Raw genomic sequence first — 25,698 nt, forward strand, 5'->3', positions numbered from 1 at the left:
GCAGAAGAGATAAGCAGGGCTTTTTAAGTCACCAGAAAAAAAGCAGCAGCAGCACGGTGAGGCACAAGAAAGGCCTTGGTAACGGGCAGGGACCTCAGCTCAGGTGGAGGGGAGGCCTCAGGCAGGCCCCCTGACCTCCTGGGAGCAAGGTGGCCCACGGGGGCGGGGGGAGGACCCTGAGACAGCCTCCTGCTGGGGGTGGGGGAGGCCCCTGTCACGGCCAAGTGTGTCTGTGGCTGGACCCTCAAGTTGAGGCATAAAGGGGGAACCACTAAAGGAACCCAGGGCCCTGGGAAAGATGGCCGATCCAGGGTCTGGACCTGGATACTGTGTTGTGTCGGAGAGCAGGAAGCTTCTCCCGGAGCAGCGGGGACAGGCCAGGCGCACGAGCTGCCTGCAGGGCTTCTCTGGCTGAACAGGGAATTCACACATCAAAGTAAGTGATGGTGGAAACAGAGCTGCTGTTCAGTTGCTAAGTCATGGTCAACTCTTTGCGACCCCATGGACTGCGGCACGCCAGGCCTCCCTGTCCATCACCAACTCCCGGAGTTTACTCAAACTCATGTCCATCGAGTCGGTGATACCCTCCAACCATCTCATTCTCTGTTGTCCCTTTCTCCTTCAATCTTTCCAAGCATCAGGGTCTTTTTAAATGAGCTGGCTCTTCTCTTCACGTGGCCAAAGTATTGCAGTTTCAGCTTCAGCATCAATCCTTCCAACAAATATTCAGGACTGATCTCCTTTAGGATGGACTGGTTGGATGGATGGATGGATCTCCTTGCAGTCCAAGGAACTCTGAAGGGTCTTCTCCAACACCACAGTTCAAAAGCGTCAATACTTCAGCACTCAGCTTTCTTTATAATCCAGCTCTCACATCTGTACATGACTACTGGAGAAACCACAGCTCTAACTATGGGGCCTATACAGTAAGAGAGCGCAGCCCTTTAAACAATCGCACCATGAGTTCATGTGGAGATGGGTGAACGAATGAATATATAAATGGGAATTTTAATGAGGACACTTACCTAATTTCAGAGTACTTATACACAAAATACTAAGAAGGAGGAGAGAGGAACATGAAACGGACACGCCTGGGAGGTATCATCCTAAGTGGTTAATGGTAACAGACAGCAGTCACGGGGCCGCTCAAAGGTGACTCCTGGGAGAGGTGGTGTGATGAGACCCGGCCCCGCTCCACGCAGCCTGCATGTGGTCGTGAGGAATCACCAGATGAACACGGAGGAGGCACACTCTTTGGTAGCTGGCCTGTCATCTTCAAGAGAGCCTCTCTCGTGGTCCCTTAGGGACGTCCGAGGAGGCTCTGGCTGAAGGGGCCTCGCGGCCCGGGGGAGACGAGCTGAGCCGGGCCCACCCGCCTGCGCCCCTCCCCGCCCTGCCCGCGGGGCCCCAGCAGGGCCAGCTCTGCCCTCACACGCACGGGCGGCGCCGGCACAGGGGCCTGCGTCTCTGACGCTCCCCGGCGGCGCACACGGGCACCCAGGGGCCGAGACGGCGAAAGCGCAGGGGCCCCGTCTCCTCACAGGCCCTCTGACGGCGCGAGGCCAGAGGTCCAGCACGAGCCTCGCCGGCCAGGGCGCGGGCATCTCGGGCCGCTCCCGCGGCGCCGGAAGGGGCGGGCCCTCCCGCTTCCGGCTTCCGGCGGCGCCGCGCCCCCGCCGCTCCAGCGCACGTCAGACTCAGCGCCCTTCCTCGAGGGGCGCCGCCCTCTGACCCCACCCGGAGAGCGCCCGCTTCTCAGGACCCGCGTGGACACGCAGGACCTCCTCCCGACCTCAAGGCCCCTAACCGCACCCCGTCCTCCAAGTGAGTCCCTCGTTACCGTCCTGGGCTCGCCGTGGGCGCCCGCGGGCCGTCCTCCTGCCCCTGCCCGGCCTGCCGCCCCGCTGGGCAGGGCGTTTCCCGCGGGAGTTAGCGGCGGCACCGCCACCGCTGTGCCCCCGGGCGCCGCGTCCCGCCCCGGCATCCCCGGGGGAGCTCTGGGTTTCCCTCCATCTCACCGAGAGCCTGGCACATGCGGACGCTTCGTGGAAGCCAAATCCTTCATTCAACAGAAAGGACTGATTTCCATGCTGCCCCCAGACAGGATGAAAAACTCTGCCGGGGCTGTCGGGACAGACGGGGCTCCCACCCGCCCAGGCATCTCCACAGCCTCGCCTGCTGCCCCTGTGATGCCCCAGACACCCCGTGCCAGCAGGCCCACGCTGAGCGTCCAAGCCTCAGCCTCTTGCTCTGGTCCCTCTCCATGTCCAGACGCGTCGGTAACCTGGAGACACGACGCCTCTCCCAGGGCGCCAGCCAGGCTCCAGAAGGAAGAGGCCCCCACGTCCCAGGTGGCTCAGCTGGTAAAGAATCCGCCTGCATTGCAAGAGACCAGGGTTCTATTCTCTGGTCGCGAAGACTCCCCTGGAGAAAGGAACGGCTACTCTGTCCAGTATTAGCGCTTCCCTCGTGGCTCAAAGGGTAAAGAATCTGCCCGCAATGCAGGAGACCTGGGTTCGATCCCTGGGTCGGGAAGATCCCCTGGAGAAGGGAAAGGCAACCCACTCCAGTACTCTTGCCCGGAGAATCCCATGGACAGGAGCCTGGAGGGCTACGGGCCATGGGGCTGCAGACACACGACTGAGCGACTTCACGGTCATGTTCACACTTTCACCACGCGGAGGGGGCACAGAGCCCTCTGCTCTCAGAGTGACCTTTATCCTAAGTGAGTGCATGAATGCTCAGATACTTGAGTTATGTCTGGCTCTGTGACCCCAGGGACTGTGGCCCACCAGGCTTCTCTGTCCACGGGATTCTCCAGGCAAGAATCCTGGAGTGGGTTGCCATGCCCTCCTCCAGGGCATCTTCCTGACCCAGGGATCGAACCTGCATCTCTTATGTCTCCTGCATTGCGAGGCAGGTTCTTTACCTCTAGCAACCAACCCCCCTCTTAATTCCCAAAACCACACTATGGAGATGAGAGATGAGGATTCATTTTTAAAACCCACTTGCTTGCAACCTAGAGACAAGCACAAGAAAAGCCAGACTGGAAGTCATCACGGGAGGGAAGAGAGTTTTGAGCTGAAGAAAACACTCTGACTTGAATTCTCTTCTTTGTGGAGAACTGACAGCAGCCTCTGTGTGGATCGGACCCAGAAAGCTGCCACGTGCCGGCGGGTGGAACAGCCACGCCCGTGCCCGCAGAGAAGGGGGCGCAGGCTGACTGCGTCGGGCTCTTACAGGCGCTGGAGCCAAATTAGGACTTATCAGCACGTTCATTATCTAAAAATAAACCAGCTTTTCTTTGCTTCATCAAAAGATCAGATTATAGAGTACGCCGCCTTACTTGCAGAATAAAGTGTTTTTATTCTTAGACAGTGAGGACAATGAGAACTGTTACATAACCTATCAGTGTGTGGATGGGCCGGTTACGGAAGCGGATTGTTCCTTGTGATGAGGGCTATCTCGCTGAGGAGGGGCAGTGGACAGCCGTGGAGAACACACAGTCCCGAGATTCAGGATGCAAAATAGGGCACGGCTCTTGCCAGCCTTCTAGAGCGGTGGCTCTCTGCAGGATGGCTGCTTTCCCTCAGACACCCCGAGACCAGGGCTGGTACCCCCTCCACCCAATCCGCAGCCAAGGCCCCGCATTCTGTGCATTCACAGAGCGGGCCTGCCCTCCCCCTGCCCCGCCGGGGGTGGGCATCCTCCTGACCCCAGTGGAGAGCAGAGCTGAGCCCACCTCCCACCCAGGGAGGTCGCTATGGTGAGGAAAGGGTGGCCACACCGCACAACCGGAGGGACCAGCCATCCCCTCCAACGCCGGCCATCACCCCAGGGTCCCCGGAGCACCTGTGCTCCAGGCTGGCTGGCTGCACCCTCGGGGGGCTTCACGAGCGCCCTTCGTGGCCCACAACCTGCTAGAACAAGTCACAGAGCTCAGGGAAGCATGACTCCCACGATCACAGGTTCATGAAAACAAATGGACACATCTCTTCCTTTCTAGCCAAGGCACGCACACGAGATGGGCTGGGAGTGTCCACAGGTGGCGTGGCCCTGGCCTCAGGACACCTCACCCCCTGCCCCGTCGATGGGGTCCCTGCCCGGGGCGCTTGGCTCAGCCTCAGCCTCAACCTCCTAGTGTGTGCGATGGCGTCATCACAGACGTGACTGAGTCGATCCCCGATCTCCAGCCCTCTGTTCTCCCAGAGGTCAGGCTGAGATCCAGCGCTGGTCTCTCTGTGTGGCCAGTCCCCCACCCGAGTCACCGTGTGGGTGTGACAGCCCCATTGCCCTCTCCCCGTCACAAGACACGCCTATACTTGGGACACTCGGCTCAGCAGGGACCTCCCAGGCACCAGGTCTCTCTGGGCTGAGGCCAAGTTCTCTACTACCCAGGTGGGTCCTGATCAGGTTCCCCAGAGGAACAGAATCAGCCCGAGACCGACCGACTGACTGACTCACAGGAACTGGGGGCCGACAAGTCCTGAGACGAGCAGGCAGCCCTGGCCCAGCAGAGTCTGTGCCGCCCGCGCCAGGCTGCGTCCATCAGGCCCGAGCCCCGGGCGGAGCCGTCTCAGCTCAACTCCAAAGCAGGAGAAAGATGGTGTCTCGGTTCAAAGGTGGTCAGGGAGGGCATGAGGAATTCCCTCAATGGGAAGGCCGGCCTATTCCTTCTTCCTTCTGTTCAGGACGGACTGCAGAGGCCCACCCAGGGAAAGAATCTGCCCACCATGCGGGAGACCCAGGTCCCATCCCTGAATCGGGAAGATCCTCTGAAGAAAGGAATGGCACCCGACTCCAGTATTCTGGCCTGGAGAATCCCATGGACAGAGGAGCAGTCCGCGGGGTTGCAAAGAGTCGGACACGACTGAGAGACACCTACACCCTCACCCTCACTAGGGAGGGGCTGTGGTCCCCTCAGTCCACCTCCCCCACCCAGCAATCTCATCCAGAAACATCCAGAATAACATATGACTGATTCCCGACACCCAGCGGCCCCTCCAGCTGAGACGTAAAATGGGCCAGGCCTGACCTCCCAGCCTGTTTGAGTGACCACCCGTCCCGAGCCTGCAGCCCACCCTGGGTGGGGTGAGCCGGCGCCATGGGCTGCCTGGCCCAGGTTGGAACAAGCCAAGCGTCGAGAATGCAAGCTCCTGGGGCCCGGTCTCAGCTCAGGGGTTGCTCCCTCCTGAGGCGGGAAAACAAGCTTCGGGGACCCAACACAGACCACAAGCATTTCAAAATACCGTTTTTTTCTCTCACCGGTGGTCACTCCACAAAATATTTCGACGGCCATTCCCCGGCCGCCCCACCGCGGTCAGAGTTCTTCTCGTCATCACTCAGCCTCTGTCTCGCGCCTCAGTCCTCTGTTTCCTCCTCCTCTGTTATTACCAGACTCGCTGGATTTAAAGATAAAACAGAAGTGGGTTTAGAGTGGGACTCTTGGCCACCCCAGGGGGAGACCCTCCAGGGCCTGTGGACACAGCTGCAGGGACGCAATTCACGCAGAAGCACGCTGGGCGGCTGGGTCTCTGCCTCCCCCGCCGGGTCTCTCCGCTGATTGGGGCTGGAGCCGCTGCAGCCCCCGGGGAGCAGCCCTGCGGGGGGGCAGCGCCAAGCCGGCAGGCGCCCAGGGCTGCAGCCAGGTCCCGGAGGACGGCCGGGCAGGCCGCTCGCTGCCCCTTGGGACGGTGAGGGCCCGAGGCTGACTCCCACCGACCACGGCCCGGGACAGCTAGTCACCGCTGCCGCACCTCCTCGAACCTGCCGGGGGCTCCGGCCAAAGCCGCCCGCCTGCTAGGGAACCCGCGCCGGCAGGACGCGTCCCGGCGGTGATGCTCTGAGCCTACCGGCTTCAGCCAGCGCCCAAGAGAGGCCACCCCGCTGCCCCGCGCCCGCCGCCTGCCAGGCCTGGGGGGCAGGAAAGGGAGGACACTGTGGACAGAAGCCATGCCTCCGGCGGAGCCCACCTCGAAAGCCCACCCTGCTGGTCAGACAAGACAAATCTCGCTTCTGTTCAGACTAGCAGGCGAGCAGCACACACGGGGGCCGGGGTGGAGGCCGAGGGTCTCTAGCAGTGCTGCTCTCGGCGGGCTTACCGTCCTCTGTGCCGCCCTCCTGGGACTGCGGCATCTCCATACTTGGGGCCTGCGAGCCAGCCCCCACGTTGCTGGGGGGCTGTGTCTCCACCTGGACGCTGGACTTGGCCGACACAGGCGCCTCCGTGGGGACTTCCTTTTCTCTCCGGCTCTCCTGGATGACTCTGATGAGCAGAGAGAGAAGGATGGGGACCCGAGGGGCCACCCGGCCTTGCGCTGGGACGCAACCGCAGCATCACAGCGTTTGCGACCCTGCCCTCGGGTTTGAAAGAGAAACGCTCTGTCGCCTCAGCTTTGTTTCACACGAGCTCCAGGCTCACCGGGTGAGTGCCACCCAGGCTCCCAGACACACAGGGAGCAGGGCGGGTGTGCGTGGCCCACAGTCACGGCCAGGCCGGGCCACAGAGGTGCCACCTGGCTCCACTTGGAGGAGGAACATGCTTTTGCCTCACCGTTGGACAGAGTGGTTCAATCAGCCTCACGGGCTTTCATTCATGAGACAGGGGCTGGGACCCCGAGTGCAAGCTGCAGTCCGGCCCTGCCTGTGGACCACGGGCAGCTGTGGGGCCTGGCGGGCATGTCCTGACCACTAACATGCACCCCAGACGCGGGCCTGAGCACACGCCTGCCAGGGGACGGCTGCAGGCCGAGGGTGCAGCCTGGCGGCCTGCAGACCGGGGCCTGCTGGCCGTGAGGCTGAGACGCGAGGATCCAGGCTGGCAGCAGTGTCCTTCAGCGCCCCTGGCATCCGCCCTGAGGCTGCTGGGCAGGAAAGCGCGCACCCTGGCCGGCTCCTGCCCACAGACGGCCCTCCTCGTCGCCCGCACCGCAGCAAGGCTGGGAGCCGCCTGCCCACAGCACCCTGCTCCTGTCCCCTCGAGCCCGCAGGTGACGTTCAGAGAAGGAAAGCGCTGACCTGTAAATGATGGTGATGACAAAGGCCCCGGCGATGATCACGATCAGGGCAGAAAACACCTGCACGTAAGCTGGAAAACAGTTCCTGGGCGTCACTGCGGGCCAGCGTCTCCCCAAAGCCGCCTGCTTCCCGCCGCCGGCCACGCCCCCCGCCCGCCGCCGGCCACGCCCTCGCCCGGCTCAGCCCTGGGATACGGCCTCTGCACCTTCCTCCCCCAGAAACGAGTCCAGGGACCCGAGCGGGCCCTCATGGGGGCCGCCGAGAACTGTCCTGAGGACAGTGATGGGGAGGGCCGTCCATCTGTCTGGATGTCTGTCCAAACATTCTGTCCATTGTCCTCCAGCATCAGCAGCACCCAGCCTCCTGGGACCTGGGCCGCCCCCTGCCCTGGCCTCCCTGGAAATGGCCCCTCAATACGCAGGTCAGTTGTCCCAAGACACTAGGAGGCACTTTCAGGTGACAAATTCCACAGGTCTGACTGCAAATTTCATGGGCCGGGCGCTCCTTTATCCACGAGGGGCGGCTGCTGCCCCCCGTGGCTCCCACCTTCTCTGGACTAGCCCCCAAAGGAAGGCCCAGGGCCTCACAAGGTGACTCAGGGCAACCGGGCCCCCCGAGTGTCCCTGTGCAGGAGCGCCCCTCACAGGTGTGAACTCTCAGCCTCTGTCCACTCCTGGGAGGGAGAGGGAGGGCAGAGTTGGGCAACCCCCAGGCCTTCTGGGGCAGGGGGTAGTCCTCCACCTCGGGGGCCCTCGCAGCGCCCAGGCTCACAGGTGGGTCCAGGGGGCCAGCCTTCCCTACAGACTGACACTGGGCCTCCTTCCGCCAGCCAGCTCGGGACTCGGACGACTGAAGGGCAGGACCCATGTCCCTGGGGCCCAGGAGCTCCGCGTGGAGGCACTCGGACCATCTCCCCCTGGTTCTGTCCCCGCGTTCTCGTGAGGCTCGGGCCAGGATTTTAAGGAGCGAGGCCTGACCCCGGCTGGGCCATCAGTGTGCTCAGATGGCCTCCTCGCCGACGCTTTCCCCCTTTCTCCAAGCGAGGGAGCGGCCAGCTGGCGAATGCCAACCCGACGAGTGACATGACCTCTTCAGTCCCCTTGCTTCCTCCTCCCTCTGAGCCGTCTGCCCCTGACCCAGTCATAGCATCATCAGACGGCGTCCTCGCTGGTGGTTCCCTGGGGCCGCAGGGTCCCGGATGTGGGGCTTGAGTCAGGAAACGGAAAGAGGCGATGCCACACAGCGCGGTGAGCAGGAGCTGAGCGTGGGCAGGCTCTCACGAGCGAGTTCACAGGCAGAGGCCATGGGGGTGCCTGGGGGCAGCCGCCGCCCTGGGACCATGTCCAGCTGGGAGCTTCTTGCTGGAGGCGCCTCCTGGCAGTTGGCTTCTTCCTGTCCCCGATGCCTTGGCCATGGAAAGGCGCTCCCCTGGGCTCACCTCCTCACCTCCAGGACTGTGATAACCTGCCTCGCGTTTCTCACCCCCGGAGTGAACGCAGTGGTATAGACACTCCCGCGGTGACCTCTGAACTGGGCATTGCAGGGGGACGCGACCTCCAAGGTCAGGGTCACTGCAGCTGCGGCCCAGCTCACAGTCCAGCCGCTGGCCCCGGGGAAGAGCATCTCACAGCATCTCACAGCTGCGAGCCGACCTGTGGCACGGAGCAGGCTTCTGTGCGCACCCACTGCTGACCCGCAGCAAGCTGAGAGCCTCAAAGCAGCTCGTCCAGCCCCGGGCTGGCCTCAGACGACCACCACCTCCCGAAAGCTTGACTGTGGTCTCGTGAGCCACCTGAGCCCAAACCACCCAGCCAAGCCTCTGAGTCACTGCTTAAAGCCATTAAGCTTGGGTAATTCATCACCTGGTGAAAGATAACTAATGTGGGGCCGTTCCTAGACCTCAGTGCAGTCAACGCGCTTTAAACAACGTTGAATGAACGGAATTGAACCAAGTCTAAGAGTGAACTGGGAGCTTCCGAGCGACAAGAGGAAGCCCCTGGGGACTCAGATAGCAAAGAATCTGCCTGTTGTGCAGGAGACCCAGGTTCAATCCCTGGGCCAGGAAGATCCCCTGGAGAAGGAAATGGCAACACACACTCCAGTGTTCTTGCCTGGAGAATCCCATGGACAGAAGAGCCTGGTGGGCTACAGTCCACGGGGTCACAAAAAACCACCATCCCCCAGGGAGGAGAAGGCAGCCCACACATTCTTGCATTCCAAGGAGCAGCTCTTCCTTAGTGTGATTTGTGTTCCGTTTCATGAAAGAAATTGAAAATCTATTTGTGTCCTGGTTTCTGAGAGAAATTCAGAACCTAAATGTGAGTGGACCCCTGTTAGAGAGACACATGGATCTAGTTGGTGATTCAGTTTTCAACTGTCAATTGTATCTTCTGTATCTTGGCGCAAGAGCTTTCCTTTCTTGAGGTCAAGCTCCTGAAGGCTGAGACTAAATCTCAGCGGTTCCCTCTGCACAAGCTCTAGCCAGCAACCATCAGTGGCAAGCAATCTGTGCGATTTATCATGTAACACATATTATGATTGATCACTCAGAAACAGAAGCAATGGAAAAAATATCTTGGCAAAGCCTCCCCCAGATAGTTAAACAAAAGTTTTGAAATTGTCTCAGCACGTCCCATGAAGAAACTGAAGTCACACATTTAGGGGGAAAAAATGACAGGTTAAATAGTGCGCCCGAGACTCAAGGCTGAGGACTGAAAGCAAGTCATTCTCTTTGAATCCCATTTCTTCCTCAAAGATCTAATGCTAATTCCCCACGTTCGCGTTCTTAATAATACAGATTACGCCATAGCACAAAGTGCACTTCAAACCAGCCAATTTAAGAAGCTGGTGAAAGGTTTTCATAACACAGAATTATGAGCACAAAGGGCTCATAATACCCTGTCACGGAACACTACAACTTACAGCACAAAGCTTCACGTTCACGAAAAATACTGAGGACACAGCGAGAGCCCAGTGCAGGGCTCACTGCCCAGACTCTGCCCACAGATGGGCCACGCTTGCAAACACGAGGGAAGTCGGAAGAAAAGGCCCAGCCCACATGACTGAAAGGATGGAGAGAGGCTCAGTCCTCACCTCCAGGCAAAAATGACATACCCACTTGTAGAACAATGAGCCCTCTTCAAGGACAGAAAATTCCTGGGTTTGTGTTCTTTTCTAGGTTCCTTAGGGACACTAATAATTTAGGTGCAAAAAAAGAATAAGGCTTATTTTTCAAATAAGTGATAGGCATAAGGTGATGGTACTAATTTACATGATGTCTCAAATACAAACATTTACAAATGGCCAGCTCCCACCACGAAACTCTGATGAGAAGATGCTCAGGGACGGAACAGACGAAAGAAGAAAAAGCATCAGCTTGAGTTTCCCTCCTCTCACTGGCTGCATTCCTCCTGGGAGGACCCATGTCACTGCTTTACGCTGTTAGGGCTCCATTTCATTAGGATGTGAGCAAACAGGGATAATTAATGGCCACAGTGATGATGTGATGCTGGGAAAGATTGAAGGCAGGAGGAGAAGGGGACGACAGAGGAGGAGATGGTTGGATGGCATCACCAACTCAATGGACATGAGTTTGAATAAACTCCAGGAGTTGGTGAAGGATAGGGAGGCCTGGCGTGCTGCAGCCCATGGGGTCACAAGGAGTCAGACAGGACTGAGCGGCTGCACAGCAAAAGCAGTGGCCTGTCCTGTGACTTGACCTGGGAATTTCATGTCTTTTGCGTCTTTATATATAGAAGATTGAAGAGCAAACCCACTACCCTTTGGATGTGAAAGTTTCCTGCTTTTAGGAGTTTCCCACAGTACATGTCTCAGAAAAACTAAGCTGTATATGTGCTTAGGACACCAGAGTCCTCTAGGAAGAGAAACTCCATGATGGAGATGAAGTGAGCCAGACTGGCTGCTCTCCAAATAGTGAGACGCGTCCAACCACTAAAACCGCAAAATGGCAACAAGAGGATGAAACACGCAAAAAGCAGCGAATTACGGTCGGCTGGAAACAATCAGAGGCAATCGTTGACATCACAACGGCTGAAGTGGTTGAAGCAGCTCAGGGCAAACATCAGGCTGATCAGAAAGCTTCGAGGGAAAGCCTGGGGAACGGTCCATCTCCAGGGAGACTTGAAGAGCTGCGATGTAGCCCTTGGAAGGCAGGGAGAATCCCTAGGAGAGCAGCGGTCCCAGGCTCACCCTGCTGGCTGACCTTCAGGTTCCGAGCAAGCAGGAAGTGGAGACTAAGGCAGAGCTGGGGACCACCTGGGTGACGCAGGGTCCCAGCCCACACACAGGGCCTTTGGTGGAGACTGGGAGATGACCTCCGGGCGTCTACAGAGGTTTCTGTCCAGACACAAGCTGACCACTAGGCTAACCAAAGCAGAGCCTTCAGTGAGCACACACTGCAAAGAAGACAGATGCTACAGAATCCACTTAGAAAAGTCATTGGTAAACAATGACCCGGCCCCAGCGAGAGCTTTAGGAGGCAGGAGAAACTGGTTTTCAGAGTCGCCACATTATATAATTTAAATGTCTGGTTTTCAACCACAACAACAAAGGATATGATACCTGCAAAGTAACAAGAAAATATGACCATTGTACATGATATGAAAAAGGCCATCAATAGAAATGGTCTCTCGGGAAGCCCAGATATTAGATTTACTGGGCAGAGACTTTATCTTAAACAGGCTCAGAGAACTAAAGGAAGCCATGTCTGAAGAACAGAGTATGAGAATGATATCTCACCAATAAAAATAGATTATTTAATTTAAAAAAGACCCAAATAGAAATTCTTAGGTTGAAAGTATAATCCTGGAAATGAGAGTCTCACCAGAGGAGCAAACCGGTTGATTTGAGCCACAAAAGAATCAGCAAAGCCAAAGATACGTCCACCGAGAGCATGCGGTCTGAGTATCGGAGAGAAACGGAGTCAGGAAAAATTCACAGAGCCTCAGAGATCCATGGGACACCATGTCCAGTCGTGTCCAACTCTGTGACGCCGTGGACTGCAACACACCAGGCCTCCCTGTCCATCACCAGCTCCCAGAGTTCACTCAGGCTCATTCATGTCCATCATGCCGGTGATGCCATCCAACCACCTCAGCCTCTGTCGCCCCCTTCTCCTTCTGCCTTCAATCTTTCCCAGCATCAGGGTCTTTTCCAATGGAGTGTCCCAAATATGCAGCCTCTTTTCTGCCTCTTTTTTGAGCTGAACTGACTCCTCTTTTGCCCTAAATACCAAATCTTCACCCCAAGGGAAGACACTGCTCCCCATTTGACTGAACCCAAATCTCGCCAATGCTTTAGCTTCTTGAATGGTTTTGCCCGGAACATCACTTTCTTGAAGGTGCTGGAGTGACGTTTTGAGTGGGATTGCCTGCCCCGCGGGGCAGTGTGTCTGACTTCCCAGCTCCAGGAACAAGAAGGCAGGTCTTCAGGGTGGGGGGCTGAGCCCCCCGGGACTGCAGAGGAGACCTGGCTGGCCGCAGAGCGCAGCATGCCCCTGGGGGGCGAGGACCCGAGACACATTTCCCAAAGTGTCCAAGCTGTTGAGGGTCCGAAGCCAATGCCAGGGGCTCTTCCCTGCATCCGGTGAGGCCTCCTGCAAACTGCCTGCTCCCGAGACCATGTGCCCTTCCCCAAAGTCCTCAAGCCTTCACCCCTGCTTCTAAAAGGGAGGTATACAGGCTAGGAAAATGCATCTACCACCAAGTGGAGCTTGAGGGCTTGGAGACACTAACCCAGACGAGCCCAGAGGTGGAAAATCCAGGAAGCACCATTGCAGCGTCCCTTGGGATCCACGCATTGTGGCTCGCCTCCTCCTCCCCACCCCCAACCCTGCTTCAGGCACCCCCCCCAGTCCTTCTTCTCGGTGCGCCCCCCCCACTGCCTGGCCTAGGGGGTGCGGCCACTCCCCGGCTCAGGCCCCCGCCCCTCCTGGGCATCCCTGCCAGTCTCATCCTGACCCCCAGGTTCGTCCCCAGGCTCAGGATGGGGAGCAGAATTATGTCCGGTTGACGTCTTATTCTGACCCCTGACGGCGGCCCGTCCTGGGCCCTTGTGGCCCCAACCCCGCCGGGTCAGGTGTGTCCCTGCACATGGTGCCAGGGCCCCCAGCCCGAGCCAGCTCTTTCTGTGGACCCGGTGGGTCCAGCTCAGCCCTCTACGCTCCCAATGGAGGGAGCTCAAAGAAGCCTCTGCAATAGCACGCACACCCTCCGGGCAGCGAACGTTCTCTGTGGCTGGGCCCCTAGCCAGCCCCTCCAAGCCCTCTTTTCTGGGTGGCACCAAGCAGGGTGATATGGAAGGAGGGGAGGTGGAAGGAGGCCCATCCTGCAAGGAGGACCCAGGCGAGGGGGCAGGCGGTCCCAGGCCCACAGGGCTGTGCTGTCCCGGGCCGCGGGGGCTGTGCTGTCCTGGCCCGCGGGGCTGTGCAGGGGCTGTGCTGACCCGGCCCGCGGGGGCACACTCACTGGGCACGGCCTTCTCATAGCAGATGCCTTTATAGAAGCAGCAGCCAAGCTCCTTGCAGCGATCCCTGCTGACGTTGTAGTCGCATATGTCATACAGCGGGATGTCACACACTGCAAAGCAGACGCATGGAGGCGTCACCCCGAGTCTGCGGCCCCTGCGGACTCGGAGGAGTGCAGGGCAGGGACGCGCGGTGGGTTTTGCTACGGTCTTCACTGCGCGTCACACAGACCTCACTCTGCAAGTCCGATCTGCAAAGAATGCAATTTCTGAACAAATTAGCGTCAAGTTAATTGCACAGGATAACGCGGGGTCCTCCAGTGACTAAAGGACTAATGCATCTCGGCAAGACCTCTCCAGGCTCCACGCTCCACAGAGAGACCGGGAAATAAAGGTCTGACACCGTCAGTGCCCGGGAGCTGGGGCAGGAAGTGTTACCAAGTCAGGTTTAAGCACAGGGTGTGTGAAAATGATGATGCCGTGGGTCATTTCAGAATTTAGAAGTCTGCTGAGAAGGACAGAGCTCAGGGCCCAGGTCGGCGTGGGCTGCACAGACGGGCAGGACCCTCAAGGGCTGCAGCCGCCCCACTGGTCCCCTCCCCGCCCTCCCCGGGTCTGGCTCCTGCAATCAGGAGGCCTGCATCCTGGTTCCCAGAGGTGAAACCCGGGCTTAGAACGAGTCCAGAACCCGACGTGCCTCGGGTGTGAGAGCCACTTACGTCCTGCGGGCCTGCATCAGGGCTGCCCAGACAGACGGGGGTGAGGCGGCTCCCCATATAGAAGGGAAGGGGGTGAGGGGGTGGGCTCCCCAGACAGAGGTTGGGGGATGGGCTCCCCAGACAGACCTGGGGGGCAGGCTCCCTAGACAGACCGGGTGGGGGAAGGCTCCCCAGGGACAGGCTCCCCAGACAAATGGGGGGATCAGGCTCCCCAGACAGACCCAGGTTGGGGGCAGGCTCCTCAAACAGATGGGGGAGGAGGGCTCCCTGAACAGCCCAGGTGCAGGAGGGTATCAGGGTACCCGGGTCCCAGGCAGAGGGCCTCCTGCGGGGGAAGCCCACTCGGGACATCCCTGGGAAACCACGTGTAAGCCATCTTAGGGGTCTCCTTTATGTCCAGTCTCCAGGCGGTGAAGCAAGGGCTTGGGGACCACGCCCGCTCTGACACGGCCTTCCTGCCTTGGGAGCCTCTCTGACCCCACCTCGGCCCGCGGCCCCGCCCTCTGGCTCAGGAGCACCCCGCCCTCCCGGTGTGGAGGCCGGGCTCCCAGGTCCCTGGGCACACTGGGGCGAGTCACTCGATGGAGAGGGGAGCGGTGCGGGCGCGGTTGCAAAGGCCCCTCGCTGTCCGTGTGTCCCCCATCGTTGGGGACGCCCAGCCCCCGCCCACCCCGGGCTGGGCCACTTGCCGCCCCTGCAGCCTAGCCAGTCACCTGCAAACTTCTTCAGGAGGTGCGAGGGGGACTTCTTCAACTCGGGCGCATATCTCATTATAGCAGCCGAAGGAGGGCCGAGGGGTCACGGGAACCTGGGGGAGAGAACTGGTCAGCTAGGGGCTCCAGCGTGGCTGGCTCAGGATGGGGGCGGCCAGCGGGGGCCTGGCCACACCTGGCAGGCATATCCCGGCCGAGCCCCAGCCACGTGCCTCACGACAGGCTCCACGTGCACAGCAGCTCTCGGACCAAGCGAGGGACTGGCCAGCGCCCCACCCACCACGGCTCCCGGCCAGGGCAGGCCCGCCTGCCAGCTGTGACGTCACACAGGCCCCGTGACGTCACACAGAGGCTGCGCAGGGCGGAAGCGGCTGGGGACCCCACCCCGAGCCCCTGCCTGCACGACGCCGGTCCTGCTGCCCTGCCAGTCTCCTCTGCAGAATCGGTCCGGCAAGACTAAGGCCCCGAGGCCCTGGGGTGAGGCAGGCTTGGGGAAGCTGAGAGCCCTGGAGGACCCCGCGTGCCTGTGGACAGCACGCAGTTCAGTTCAGCCGCTCAGTCCTGTCTGGCTCTTTGGGACCCTGTGAACCACAGCACGCCAGGCCTCCCTGTCCGTCACCAACTCCCGGAGTTTACTCAAACTCATGCCCATTGAGTCGGTGATGCCATCCAACCATCTCCTCCTCTGTCGTCCCCTTCTCCTCCTGCCCTCAATTTCCCCCAGCATCCGGGTCTTTTCCAATGAGTCAGCTCTTCACATCAGATGGCCAAAGTACTGGAGCGTCAGCTTCAACATCATTCCTTCCAGTGAACACCCAGGACTGACCTCCTTTAGGATGGACTGGCTGGATCTCCAGGCTGTCCAAGGGCGGCAGACGAGGAGCCCAGAGATCAAGCAGGTCACGTGGGGGCTTCAGCCTTCACACCGCAGGTGTGAAGCCAGGCAACAGAACAGGGTCTGTGCAGAGCAGAGAGTGAGCTCTGTTTTCACAGCGTCGTCCTGAAGGGCCGCCAGGAGGCAAGAGTCAGCCGGGGACAACGCAATCACCCAGGGAAAAGTAAACGAGGGCTATGGCCGAACGCGTTTCCTGCTGTTTTAATTACAGTCAGTGACTGGTAGCCCGACTGGACTTGGCAGGAGGGGAAACCAGGCTGGAGGGGTGGGCCCTGGGCTCCAAGTGGACAGGCAGGCCAGCACAGGTGCCATCCGGCCAGGTCTGTGGTCTCCTCGAGGCTGCAGGGCGGGCCCTGGATGGAGCGGCCTTGGTGCGTGGGGACAGGGGTTGCGGGCGGGAGAGGGGGTGTCAGGATCCAGGGGAGGAGGGGACAGAGCAGCTCCAGCCCAGAGTGTGAGAAAAGGAGGCAGCAGGAAGGCAGGCTGACGGTGGAAGGGAGGCTCACGCTGGGAGCCGCGGCCCGAGGGGAGCAGGTGCTGAGTCCAAGGAAGCTGAGGTCACTGGAGGTCAGAGCCGGATGTGACGAGGAGCGGGGAGCCCCAGGGAGGGGAGCAGGCAGTCAGTCGGCCGGGGCCGGCTCAGGGCCTCTGGGGCAGGGCCACCTTGACCAGCGCTTGGCGGGGCACCAAGCTCGCCCCAGCTCCTGCGAGATGAAGAGGCTTTGCTCTCCCGCCCCCCGACCATGAGACCCAGCCTCTCTCGCCCCGGTTTCCTCACCTGAAAACAAGGTGATGATACACACACAGGCACGGACTGTCCCGTGCTGGGTGCCCCATAACAAGCCCACGTCCAGGGGCTCGGAGGGTCAGGCCGGGCGTCCAGCAGCGCCCGGGGCCAGGCAGTCCCCTCTGTCCAGCAGCGCCCGGGGCCGCGCTGCCGTCCACTGGGTGTAGCTTAGCTGTCTGGAGTGTATGGTCCAGGGTCCACAGCCCACCATCAGCCCAGGTAGACCCCCCAGCACTGTGAGCAGACACCCCACCCTCCCAGAGGTGCTGGGGTCCAGCCCCGGTGGATCCAGGGTAATTCGAGGACGGCATGGGCGAGGAAAAACTTATTTATTTAATTAGAAATATAAGATAAGATTAGGAAGAAATAGTGTAGTAGGAAAATTAAGTGGAGAAAAGAGGCTGAATAACTTGGTTTATGTGGAAAGCCAATAAAGCTTCAGACGAGGAGCTTGCACCATCTACGTTAGGCCACCAGCGTCCTCCTGAATAGCGGGGGGTGCCCCACCTTGGGCCCCCTCTCGTGTGGATCTTAGAAGCCGGGGCAAGTAAGTAGACATGGCGAGCCTCCACGCCCCAGATGGGAGTTCGGCCAGAAAATAGAGTAAAGAGGAGACACGGGGAAACCAGTCCAGCGACTGGCCCGGCCTCTGTTGTCTAGGAAGGCCTTTCATACCTTTCTTTGTACATAGAGATCAATGGATAATATAAAATTATGCAGCGTCAGCAGCCCTGACTCTTATCAAAACCAGGCTTTCTCTCTGCACACCTAGTTGTATACACAAGTCTTAGGTGATTTACATCGTCTTCCGGCCAGAGAGCCAATTAGCATTTTACAGCCTATTTTTCTGATAAGGGTTTGTCAACCAGAAGACTTATTTATGTTGTTCTTCCCAAAGTCTGGTGCCACTCTCAGAAAGCACTAAATAGTTACATTCTTACATAGCAAAGATACAACAATTTATAACAAATAAAAGGAGTACAGTGATTTATAACAAAGAAAAGTAATTAACTCAAAAGTCTAGTGTTGTTGACATCAAAACTACTATATTCCTTTTTCTATATCCCAATTACATTAATATCCTTCAGGTGCCTAAAAGATAAAGAATATGGAGGCCTGGCAGCAATCATTGAGTCAACAGTGAAAACTCATCACCAATATGATTTTTTGCTTTTTAGAAAAGGCTCTGTATCTTTAAGATGCTTTAAGCTTTGTGCCTCTTGGGGTTGAGGGGCTGTAAACAATTCACAAGTTGTAAAAAGTCCTGGGGAACCTGTTAGGCAAGTTAGGGAGCCATCAGAGGGGGTTTTAGCTGAAACATCCCTTTCAAATGCTGAAGACTGAAGCCCTGAGGTAGCTTTTTCCAGAGAGTGTCAGAAGAGTGGAAAAGCACAGTACAATAAAATCAGGCCGACTCTGGTTTTGGGGGTACATGCTCAGGAAAACTCGGGGAACCCCTGAAGCCAGGCCACGCCTTTGTGTTTTGTTGGGCTTCCCTCCTCATGACCGTTGCCACAGGCGGGATTCCTCACGCTGGCTCCCGGCACAGAGGGGTCTCTAAGCCACCCTGAGCCTGAATTCACCTCTGGACATGTCCTGTCCGTGGAATCTCACAACACGTAGACCTCAGTCTGGTGTCTCCCGCCTGCTGTGTTCAGGATGCATCTGGGGGGTGTGGGTGCCAGACCAACCCCCTTCACGGCTCCAGGACAGCCCTCCACGTGGCGGACGTCTTGCTGACCCGTCCGTCCTCTGACGGACGTCTGGGCTGTCCCACTTCTTCGGCCACTACGTGTAACACCACTGTGGACGTCCACGTACGGATTTTGTGTGCACATGGGTTCCCACCTCCCTCGGACACAGCCCCAGCCACGGCCTCCCTGGGTTAGGCAGTGGCTCCAGGCTCAGCTTCTGAGGAGCGGCCAGGCTGTCCCCAGAACGGCCGCCCCAGTTCACGTTGCTGCCAGGAGTGTTGGTAGCCAGGTACCCTCCTGGGAACTGACTTCACATCACCGTGCAGCAGGTTCACGTTCATTGATGGACCAGCTTCCAGGGAAGCAGTGGGGAAGGTCACGTGCGGCCGTGCGAGGGCTGGGTCAGCACAGGGAAACCGGGGAGGTGAGGGCGCTCAGGACAGACACCCAGGGCAGGGCTGAAGTGCTGGCTCAGGTGGGTGGGGCGGGGGCCCGGGTCATCACAGCGCTGGCAGGACCCAAAAAGAGCAGACGGACCATCCCCTCTGTGCCCAGGAAGCCCAGGGTCTGTTGCCCACTTTGCTGACCGGCCAGGCTGGCCTGCAGGGGCCCACGGGGAGCTCGCAGGGGCCTGGGCTGGCATCTCCTATTATTGGCCGAGCCTTTTCCCTGGTGACGCGATTTTAGCCGAGAAGACGTGGTCTGTCCTGGACCCAGAGGTCTTCCCGTGGGAGCTGCCCTGGCTTCTCTCAAACAGAAGACGCTCCTCCCCAGTCAGTGCCAGGGAGGGGACGGTGGTTAGCTGGGAACCTAGCCACACGCAAGTGGCCTCTGCGAGGGGAGGTGCCCCAGGCCAGCGGGGGGACAGGCCAGCGCTGGAGCTGAGTCCACATCCCCCCTGGGACAGGTCTAACTATCTCCCGGCAAGTCCGTTCCAGTCCTGACCCCGAGCACCCGTGCACATATCCCCAAGTGAAGCTGGGCCTCTGCAGACGCCATCGGTTTGAAGTCTAACCCAATGGGACAGGCGTCCCTCCAGGGAGAGGAAGCAGAACCACAGGCGGAGGGCTCAGGGTGGACAAACGGACACACGCCAACAGAGGCTGAGCCCAAGGCCCCGGGACGTGCCACCACGGGGGCCGGGAGGGGACCCCCAGGGCCAGGGCCCCCAGAGGGACAGGCCACCACCACGTGGGCTCCCGACTTCAGGCCTCAGGGCCCCGAGATGAGGCTCTGCTATCAGAGCCCACCCAGTTCACCACCCCTGCCACAGCGGCCTCAGGAAACCAGCGCCGTCATCCGTTTTGCTGGGGAGTAACCAGGTTCAATCCCTGGTCAGGGAACTAAGCGCCCACACACAGCATGGTGTGGCCAAATAGAAAAATTTTAAAACTGAGCCAGAGGCGTGCTGGTACCACCTGCACTCGAGGAAGCCTTCCAGAGGGCAGACGCACTGCCACGTGCCTCCCTACGGTCTGACCCAGAGATGATGACAGGGGCGCCCGGGCCATCTGACGGGACACGTCCTGAACACGGAGCCCCGGGCCGCGACCCTGACCACGCCGTCAGCTCCGTCCTCTGTGGCGGAAGCTCCGGGGAAGCGGGGCAGATGTCCTGGGAACGCTGCCCCCAACCTGGCCTGGTTACTCCCCAACACCTGCCTCCACCAGGACGGAGTGGAGGGAGGGGCGAGGCCATCTCCTCCTGCCACGCCGCTCTGAGGGGCCCACGGGGCCCAGGGAAAGGCGTCTGCCCTCCACCAAGCCCCACTCGGGGTCGACCTGGACCTCCTGGGGTGAGAGCCTTCGGCCCCCAGACGGCAGTCTGTCCTTCCCCCAGACTTGTTCTCATTTTTCACGCGTGCTAAATCGATTCAGTCGTATCCGACTCTGTGACCCCAAGGACCGTAGCCCGCCAGGCTCCTCCGTCCATGGGATTCTCCAGGCAAGAACACTGGAGTGGGTTGCCATTCCCTCCTCCAGGGGATCTTCCCGACCCAGGATGGAGCCTGCCTCTCTTACGTCTCCTGTGTTGGAAGGCAGGTTCTCTACCCCCACTGCCACCTGGGAAGCCCTTCTCTCAAGCTTTGTTTCCTAACTTATCTTCAAATATTCCCAGAGTCTAGATTTTAAACATAAATGTGATATTTTCCAGCATCAAAAATTCACACCAGAATTTTAAAATACAAAAAAAAAAAAAAAAAATTCAGAAGGATAAAGGTAACACACACATATGCCAAAAAAAAAAAAAAAAAAAATCACAAACAATAAAGTGACATGTTTGTAACATAAGAAAAATAGTCAGTTTAATGGTAATTACAACAGAGCGTGAGTAGTCAAGACCAGGACACCAGGGGGGCGTCCACGGAGCACCAGCACAGCTGTGAAAGGGGCCCCTGCACGTCCTACGGAAACACGGGCGCAGGCACCGGGGGCCCGTGGGGAGTTCTCGACGACGGCTCAACCTGCTGCAGAGCACGCCTCCTCGACGGCTCCGGTGCGTCCCCTTCCGCCCGGGCGAGGACGTGGCTCCGTCTCCTCCACCGTGGAAAGTGAGGCAGAGGCGACTCCAACAGGCAGACAGCCCCTTCCTGACATCCCCTCCACTGACAACAGCGCAGGTCTGTAGGAAGAACCACTCAGATGCATCGTCTCTGCTCCCTCGAAAGCTCAGGAAAAACCCTGGGACCCAGGAAGGATGCGTCACACAAGCGTGTCAATGGCCACCCGCCGGGAGGAGGGTTGAGAATACACGTGCAACCCTCGATGCTCAAGTCAGCAGTTAAGGCAGGCTCTGCAGGCACCCCGTCAGGGTGCGGGCAGCACTGCCCACCACAGAGTGCTGGAGAGTCAGGCGAGGATGCGGTTCCTGAGTTAGAATTTGCGCGTGACAGCAAACTTCAGCACGCGATTGGCTATTTCCCACTACAAGGTCTCATGCCTCACCAAAGGGCCTCCTGCGAAAACGGGGCTCACCAAACACTCCATGGGCCATCTTCCCAGCCCTGCCACTAACGAAGAAAATAAAACGCTAAACACAAGGAGTCGGCAGTTCTCGTTACACGGTCCAGGCCGAAGGCCCCAGACACCCTCCCCCCTGCCCCCTCCCCCCCACACCCCCCCTCCCCACCCCGGAGCAGGGGAGGCTGAGGGCGGGGCCACGGGCACCCAGACCAGCAGCTGCTCCAGCTCGGGGGCGTCCGGCCGATGCAGACAGAGGAGCGCAGGTCACAGTCACGTCTGACGCCACGCAGGCATTTCCGAGACACCCCTGATCCAGGGGCTGGGGTTTGGGCTTTTAAGGACACGACACTAGTCCTCTACAAGTTCACCTCACTTTACAAACGACCTCTTCAGAAGAGCAGGGCGGAGGAGCAGGTCCCGTGAACTGGCTGGACCCTGGGCGGGGCTCCGGGCCTGAGGACAGGCCCCCTCCTATGGGCCCTGCCAGCTGGACTCAGCGTGGGGTGGGGGCCCTCATCTTGACACCCCCTTCTTGGGGAGTCTTGGGTGTGTTCTACTGCTCGATTCGTGCAGAAACAGTGCAGACGCTGCCTCCTCAGCAAGCACGGAAGGCCTGCCCGCGCACCCGACGGGATGGCAGGTGTTGGGGTCAGAGCGGCCTCACGCAGAGGCCACCTGCGCCCGGCAGCACGTCCTCATGGGCTGCAGCGACGTGCAATAAATAACACACTTTATTTACAGGCTTCAGGGAGCTGCTCCTTCTGGGAGAACGGGACGGTGCACCTGGCCGAGTTACCAGGCCAGCCCCAGCCAGGCACCCTCTGCCATGCACGTGCTCACAGGGGCGGGCGTGCGCCCAGCTGTCACGGGGCCCGGGGGCAGCAGACGTGGTTCTCGGGTTCGGGGCCAAGGCGAGGCCCCGGGTTCAGCCCAGTGCTGCACACGGACTGCGACCCTGCTTGACCGGGAGCCTGGGGGCGTAGACGGGGCCCCTGCGGTCTACAGGCCCCGCAGGCAGACACTGCGAGCGGTGTTTCTGGAGAGCCTCAGCACAGCAGGCACCCCCAGAGACACCTGTGGGTCTGCAGCCTCCCGTCCCCACGAGCAGTGAGCTTGAGCCCCAGGGCGCAGGAGCAGAGAGGTGAGTGCAAAGGGACTGCGGCCCAGCAGCCAGCCCAGACGGAAGCCCCTCCGTGTGCGTTCAGAGCGTGACGTTTCCAGGGAACGTCCACAGGACACTGACAGGCATTCACTCGGAGCCCGCGAGTCCAGACGCCGCCACTGCGCTCACTGCGGGACGAGCTACTGGGTGTGGGGGGACGCGGCCTGGGCTCGGCCTGGAGCTCACGGCCGCCCGGCGGCAGTCTGCACGCATGGCCCCGCCAGCAGCCTGAGCGTCGGGGGCGGGGCTGCAGCGCCATGCTCCGCGCGGGGCTCCGGCTCAGCCTTGGAAGCGGCCTGACGGAGCACCGGGACACCCCTCAGAGGTTCGTCTCGTCCCAAGCAGGGTCGTTCATGTTCTTGAGAACCTTCCTCACCAGCTTCTCCAGGTCTCTGCGAGCTCTCTGCTCCTCCTCCAGAGACTTCTTCATCTTCTTGTTGTCCTGCGGGTGAAGACGACCGCAGGGGATTAACCACCATTGGCACCAAAGGGGACCCCTCCCCAAGGAGATGGGCCCCCGCTGAAGGAGCCCGCCCTGCGCTGCGGCCAGGGGAGAGGCTGATGGGGCCCCCGAGGGTCTCAGACGCAGGGCGGCTCCCGGCACCGGGACAGCCCACAAACGGAGCAGGCCCAGCACTCACGACTATGAACCACAGAATCTACAAAACGAAGAGTGGGAGTGACCCAAAGGAACCAGCAGGGCTCACGTCCCTCCTGGTCTCCCATGCCTGCGACAGTCTCCACGGCACCAAGAAGGGGGCACAGAGGCCGCTGAGTCAGGGGCCCCGTCACCCCCACTGTGGCCGATGCCAGCACCGCCCCTGGGCGGGCAGAGCGGCCGGCAGCCAGCAGGGGGCAGCTCTGGGTGCGTGGCCGGTCCCCTGCCGTCCATCCAGCCCAGGCCGGCCATGAGCTGCGTCTCGCACACGGGAGCCACCGACACGATGCAGCTCACACCAGTCTGCTCGGCGAGGCAGCCCAGTCTAACTGGCTTTTTTATGGGTCTTCTCAAGAACCTGGACCATGCACGGCACCTGGTGACAGAGAACAGCCCCTGCTGGCGCCCAACACCAGCGCGGTGGAGAGAGTGCTTAACAAGTCGCCTTGAAGACGCGCCTCCCGCGGCTCACGTTCACAGACCCACTGCTGGTCTGCTGCTGAGATCCAGACCCCGAGAGGAGGCTCCTGCTCCGGCCTCACGGTGCTTGTGGACAGCTGGCTTCAGGTCTAACACCGTGGTTCCCTCGTCGGCCCCGTTAAAATGATTACAGACAGATGGCAACTCACCTGTCGTAGCTCCTGGACTTCATCTTTTAGCGCGTACACGGTGTCGACGAGACTCCTAGACAGAGAGGGGGCACCGTGAGCGAGGGTCGCGAGCACCCCACTTCACCCCACTTCACCCCGTGCCCGCCCCCCTCGGCCCAGCTCCAGTAAGGCCCGATTCCACGCACGGGGTGTGGACCTCAGCCAGGAAGCCCCCCCCCCCCCACCACAGACACTTTAAAACACTGAGACACAGCTTACTTTTCTTCTATCACTGTCTGACCATTACTTTTAGTCTCTTCAACTATAATTTTCTCTTCTTCTGGAAGCAAAACTTGTGGAGCAGATTCTTTGCGTGAACCTGTCATCATTAAAAAAAAAAAAAGAAACCCACAGGTCAATGCCACAGCAGAGCTAAAAGGACTTGACTGCACAACACTGCTTGATCACTGGTATCAGATTCCAGGTGTTAGTTCCAGTATGTTAAGAAATACGTACTCTAGACAAAATGGGGATGGGTAGCCTTTACCAACTCCCTCCCCCTCTGTAGACTGAAGCCAAGCCTCCCTTCAAGCCCATAGCATGACAGGGCAAAGGAAACATTAGTCTTTTTTTTTTTTTTTCCAATTTATTGAGCTTCAGTTTCTGAATCTGGATTATCGATCTTTTAAAAAAATTTTCAACACGTAAGTTGAAGATTCTGACCACATCGACTTGGGCATTTTGGAGGAAATAATCAACTACAGGGGGATATTCAAATCAATCAAATTTTGTGCCATTTTATTCCAGGAAGCTTAGGAAGAACCATCAGATCACAAAGAAGACATATTCCAATATTTATCAAGTCAGTGAACTGGTCCTTAAAACATTTAACTCCAGAGCAACAGCTAAAAGTGTTATAGCACATGGTTAAGAAAAAGTTTATTACTGATCCTCTTATGAAAACTGTATTTACAGTCCCTGGAATATAAACATTTTTCCAAAAGGAGGAACACTGTTTACAATATTAGAGGGATATTTATGTCATTTAACCAAGACCCAGCACAAAAGCTTACCCGGGACAGTGGCCAGAGAAACCGTTACTGCAAAACAGGGTCTTCAGAAATTAACGAGAATTAAGCCTCATTTAAGGGTGCAAGGAAGAAAACCACCTTTTTAAAGAGCTATACAGCACTGACGTGCACCATTCCGAGTTTTGAAAATGACGTCAGATGCATCCGAGGAAGGACGCGGCCCGCCGCAGCCCCTGCTGGTGGTTGCTGGGATAAACGCAGCTTTCTCGCTGATACCATCCACCTGGCTGTTTGGTGCACACGCTTTAACCACGGAGACGGCGCTTTGGCCCGCCCGACCTCGTCTTCTCTGCTTTACCCTCGGTTCGCCTTCCCAAAGGTCCGTCACACTGGACGAGGGCCCCGGGCATCCTCACGTGGCAGGAGCATTCAGTACAACACACGCTTTCAGGACGGGACTTAACGGTTCCAACCAGCCTCTCACCACAAGCTCACCCTCCTCTGAAAGAACAGGGCCTGTGGCAGCTGTCGACGCTCCTGATGCGGGCACCAAGTGCCCCCTTCACTCCCAGGGCGGCTGGCGACAGGGAGGAGGGTCTGGTTCACCGGGCTGGGTGACCCCGATGGCCACCGTGCGGGGCGTCTGCAAAGCCCGGCTCTAGCCCCGTCCCGCAGACAGGGAGGCCGAGCTAAAGAGTAGCATCTGGCCTGAGAGGGAGGCCGCCCAGCCCAGGGGGGCACAGCACGTCACAGCGCCAACGTCCCGACAGACGGTCTCCTACGCCAGCCGAGGCACGGTGTCTACGTGTCCTAGGACATCGGTGTCGTAACCACGGGGACTACTCGCAGCCCTGCCATGGCCAGAAGGAGCTGCTGTGCTGGAGCATGTCTGTACGAGCCCCTGCCTGTGGCTTGAACTTGTCAGCTGCTGTTCACAGACGACCCTCCACTAGTGACTTGTGCTCACACCGAGACGCGGGTCCTGT

The 25,698-nt window shown here is 59.1% G+C and overlaps 2 protein-coding genes and 1 long non-coding RNA gene across 11 annotated transcripts in view; 1 reads left to right on the forward strand and 2 right to left on the reverse strand.

Moving 5' to 3' along the window:
- Positions 1,668 to 3,377, forward strand: LOC108637285. Its single transcript, XR_001918922.1, has 2 exons — positions 1,668 to 1,824; positions 3,024 to 3,377. It is a non-coding gene; the product is annotated as an uncharacterized LOC108637285 (long non-coding RNA).
- Positions 5,226 to 15,194, reverse strand: TEX29 (testis expressed 29). The gene is made up of 6 exons (XM_018056337.1): positions 15,108 to 15,194; positions 14,933 to 15,027; positions 13,503 to 13,613; positions 7,018 to 7,087; positions 6,102 to 6,265; positions 5,226 to 5,402 (listed from the first exon to the last, which is right to left on the reverse strand). Exons 2-6 carry the CDS (start codon positions 14,988 to 14,990, stop codon positions 5,362 to 5,364), a joined length of 444 nt encoding a protein of 147 aa, XP_017911826.1. The 5' UTR covers positions 14,991 to 15,027; positions 15,108 to 15,194; the 3' UTR covers positions 5,226 to 5,361.
- Positions 20,586 to 25,698, reverse strand: part of ARHGEF7 (Rho guanine nucleotide exchange factor 7) — a 101,493-nt gene continuing 96,380 nt past the window's right edge. For 8 of the 9 annotated variants that reach the window (XM_018056342.1, XM_018056338.1, XM_018056348.1 and 5 more), the window contains 3 exons: positions 23,961 to 24,060; positions 23,721 to 23,775; positions 20,586 to 22,875 (listed from right to left, as the gene is read on the reverse strand). In XM_018056342.1, the coding sequence (XP_017911831.1) occupies positions 22,753 to 22,875; positions 23,721 to 23,775; positions 23,961 to 24,060 (278 nt within the window). In that variant the 3' untranslated portion in view covers positions 20,586 to 22,752. The other variant, XM_018056339.1, reaches the window with a different exon arrangement.

The sequence above is a fragment of the Capra hircus genome, chromosome 12, assembly GCF_001704415.2.
Source record: "Capra hircus breed San Clemente chromosome 12, ASM170441v1, whole genome shotgun sequence".
Taxonomy (NCBI): domain Eukaryota; kingdom Metazoa; phylum Chordata; class Mammalia; order Artiodactyla; family Bovidae; genus Capra; species Capra hircus.

What these genes read in the sequence shown, in the direction of transcription:
- TEX29 (XM_018056337.1), bottom strand. Translation starts at nt 14,990, where the DNA reads ATGAGATATGCGCCCGAGTTGAAGAAGTCCCCCTCGCACCTCCTGAAG. An exon ending in CTATGAGAAGGCCGTGCCCA is followed by an intron (nt 7,088 to 13,502) that starts GTGAGTGTGCCC and finishes ACTGTTTTCCAG; the next exon opens with CTTACGTGCAGGTGTTTTCT. An exon ending in GTCATCACCATCATTTACAG is followed by an intron (nt 6,266 to 7,017) that starts GTCAGCGCTTTC and finishes TCTGCTCATCAG; the next exon opens with AGTCATCCAGGAGAGCCGGA.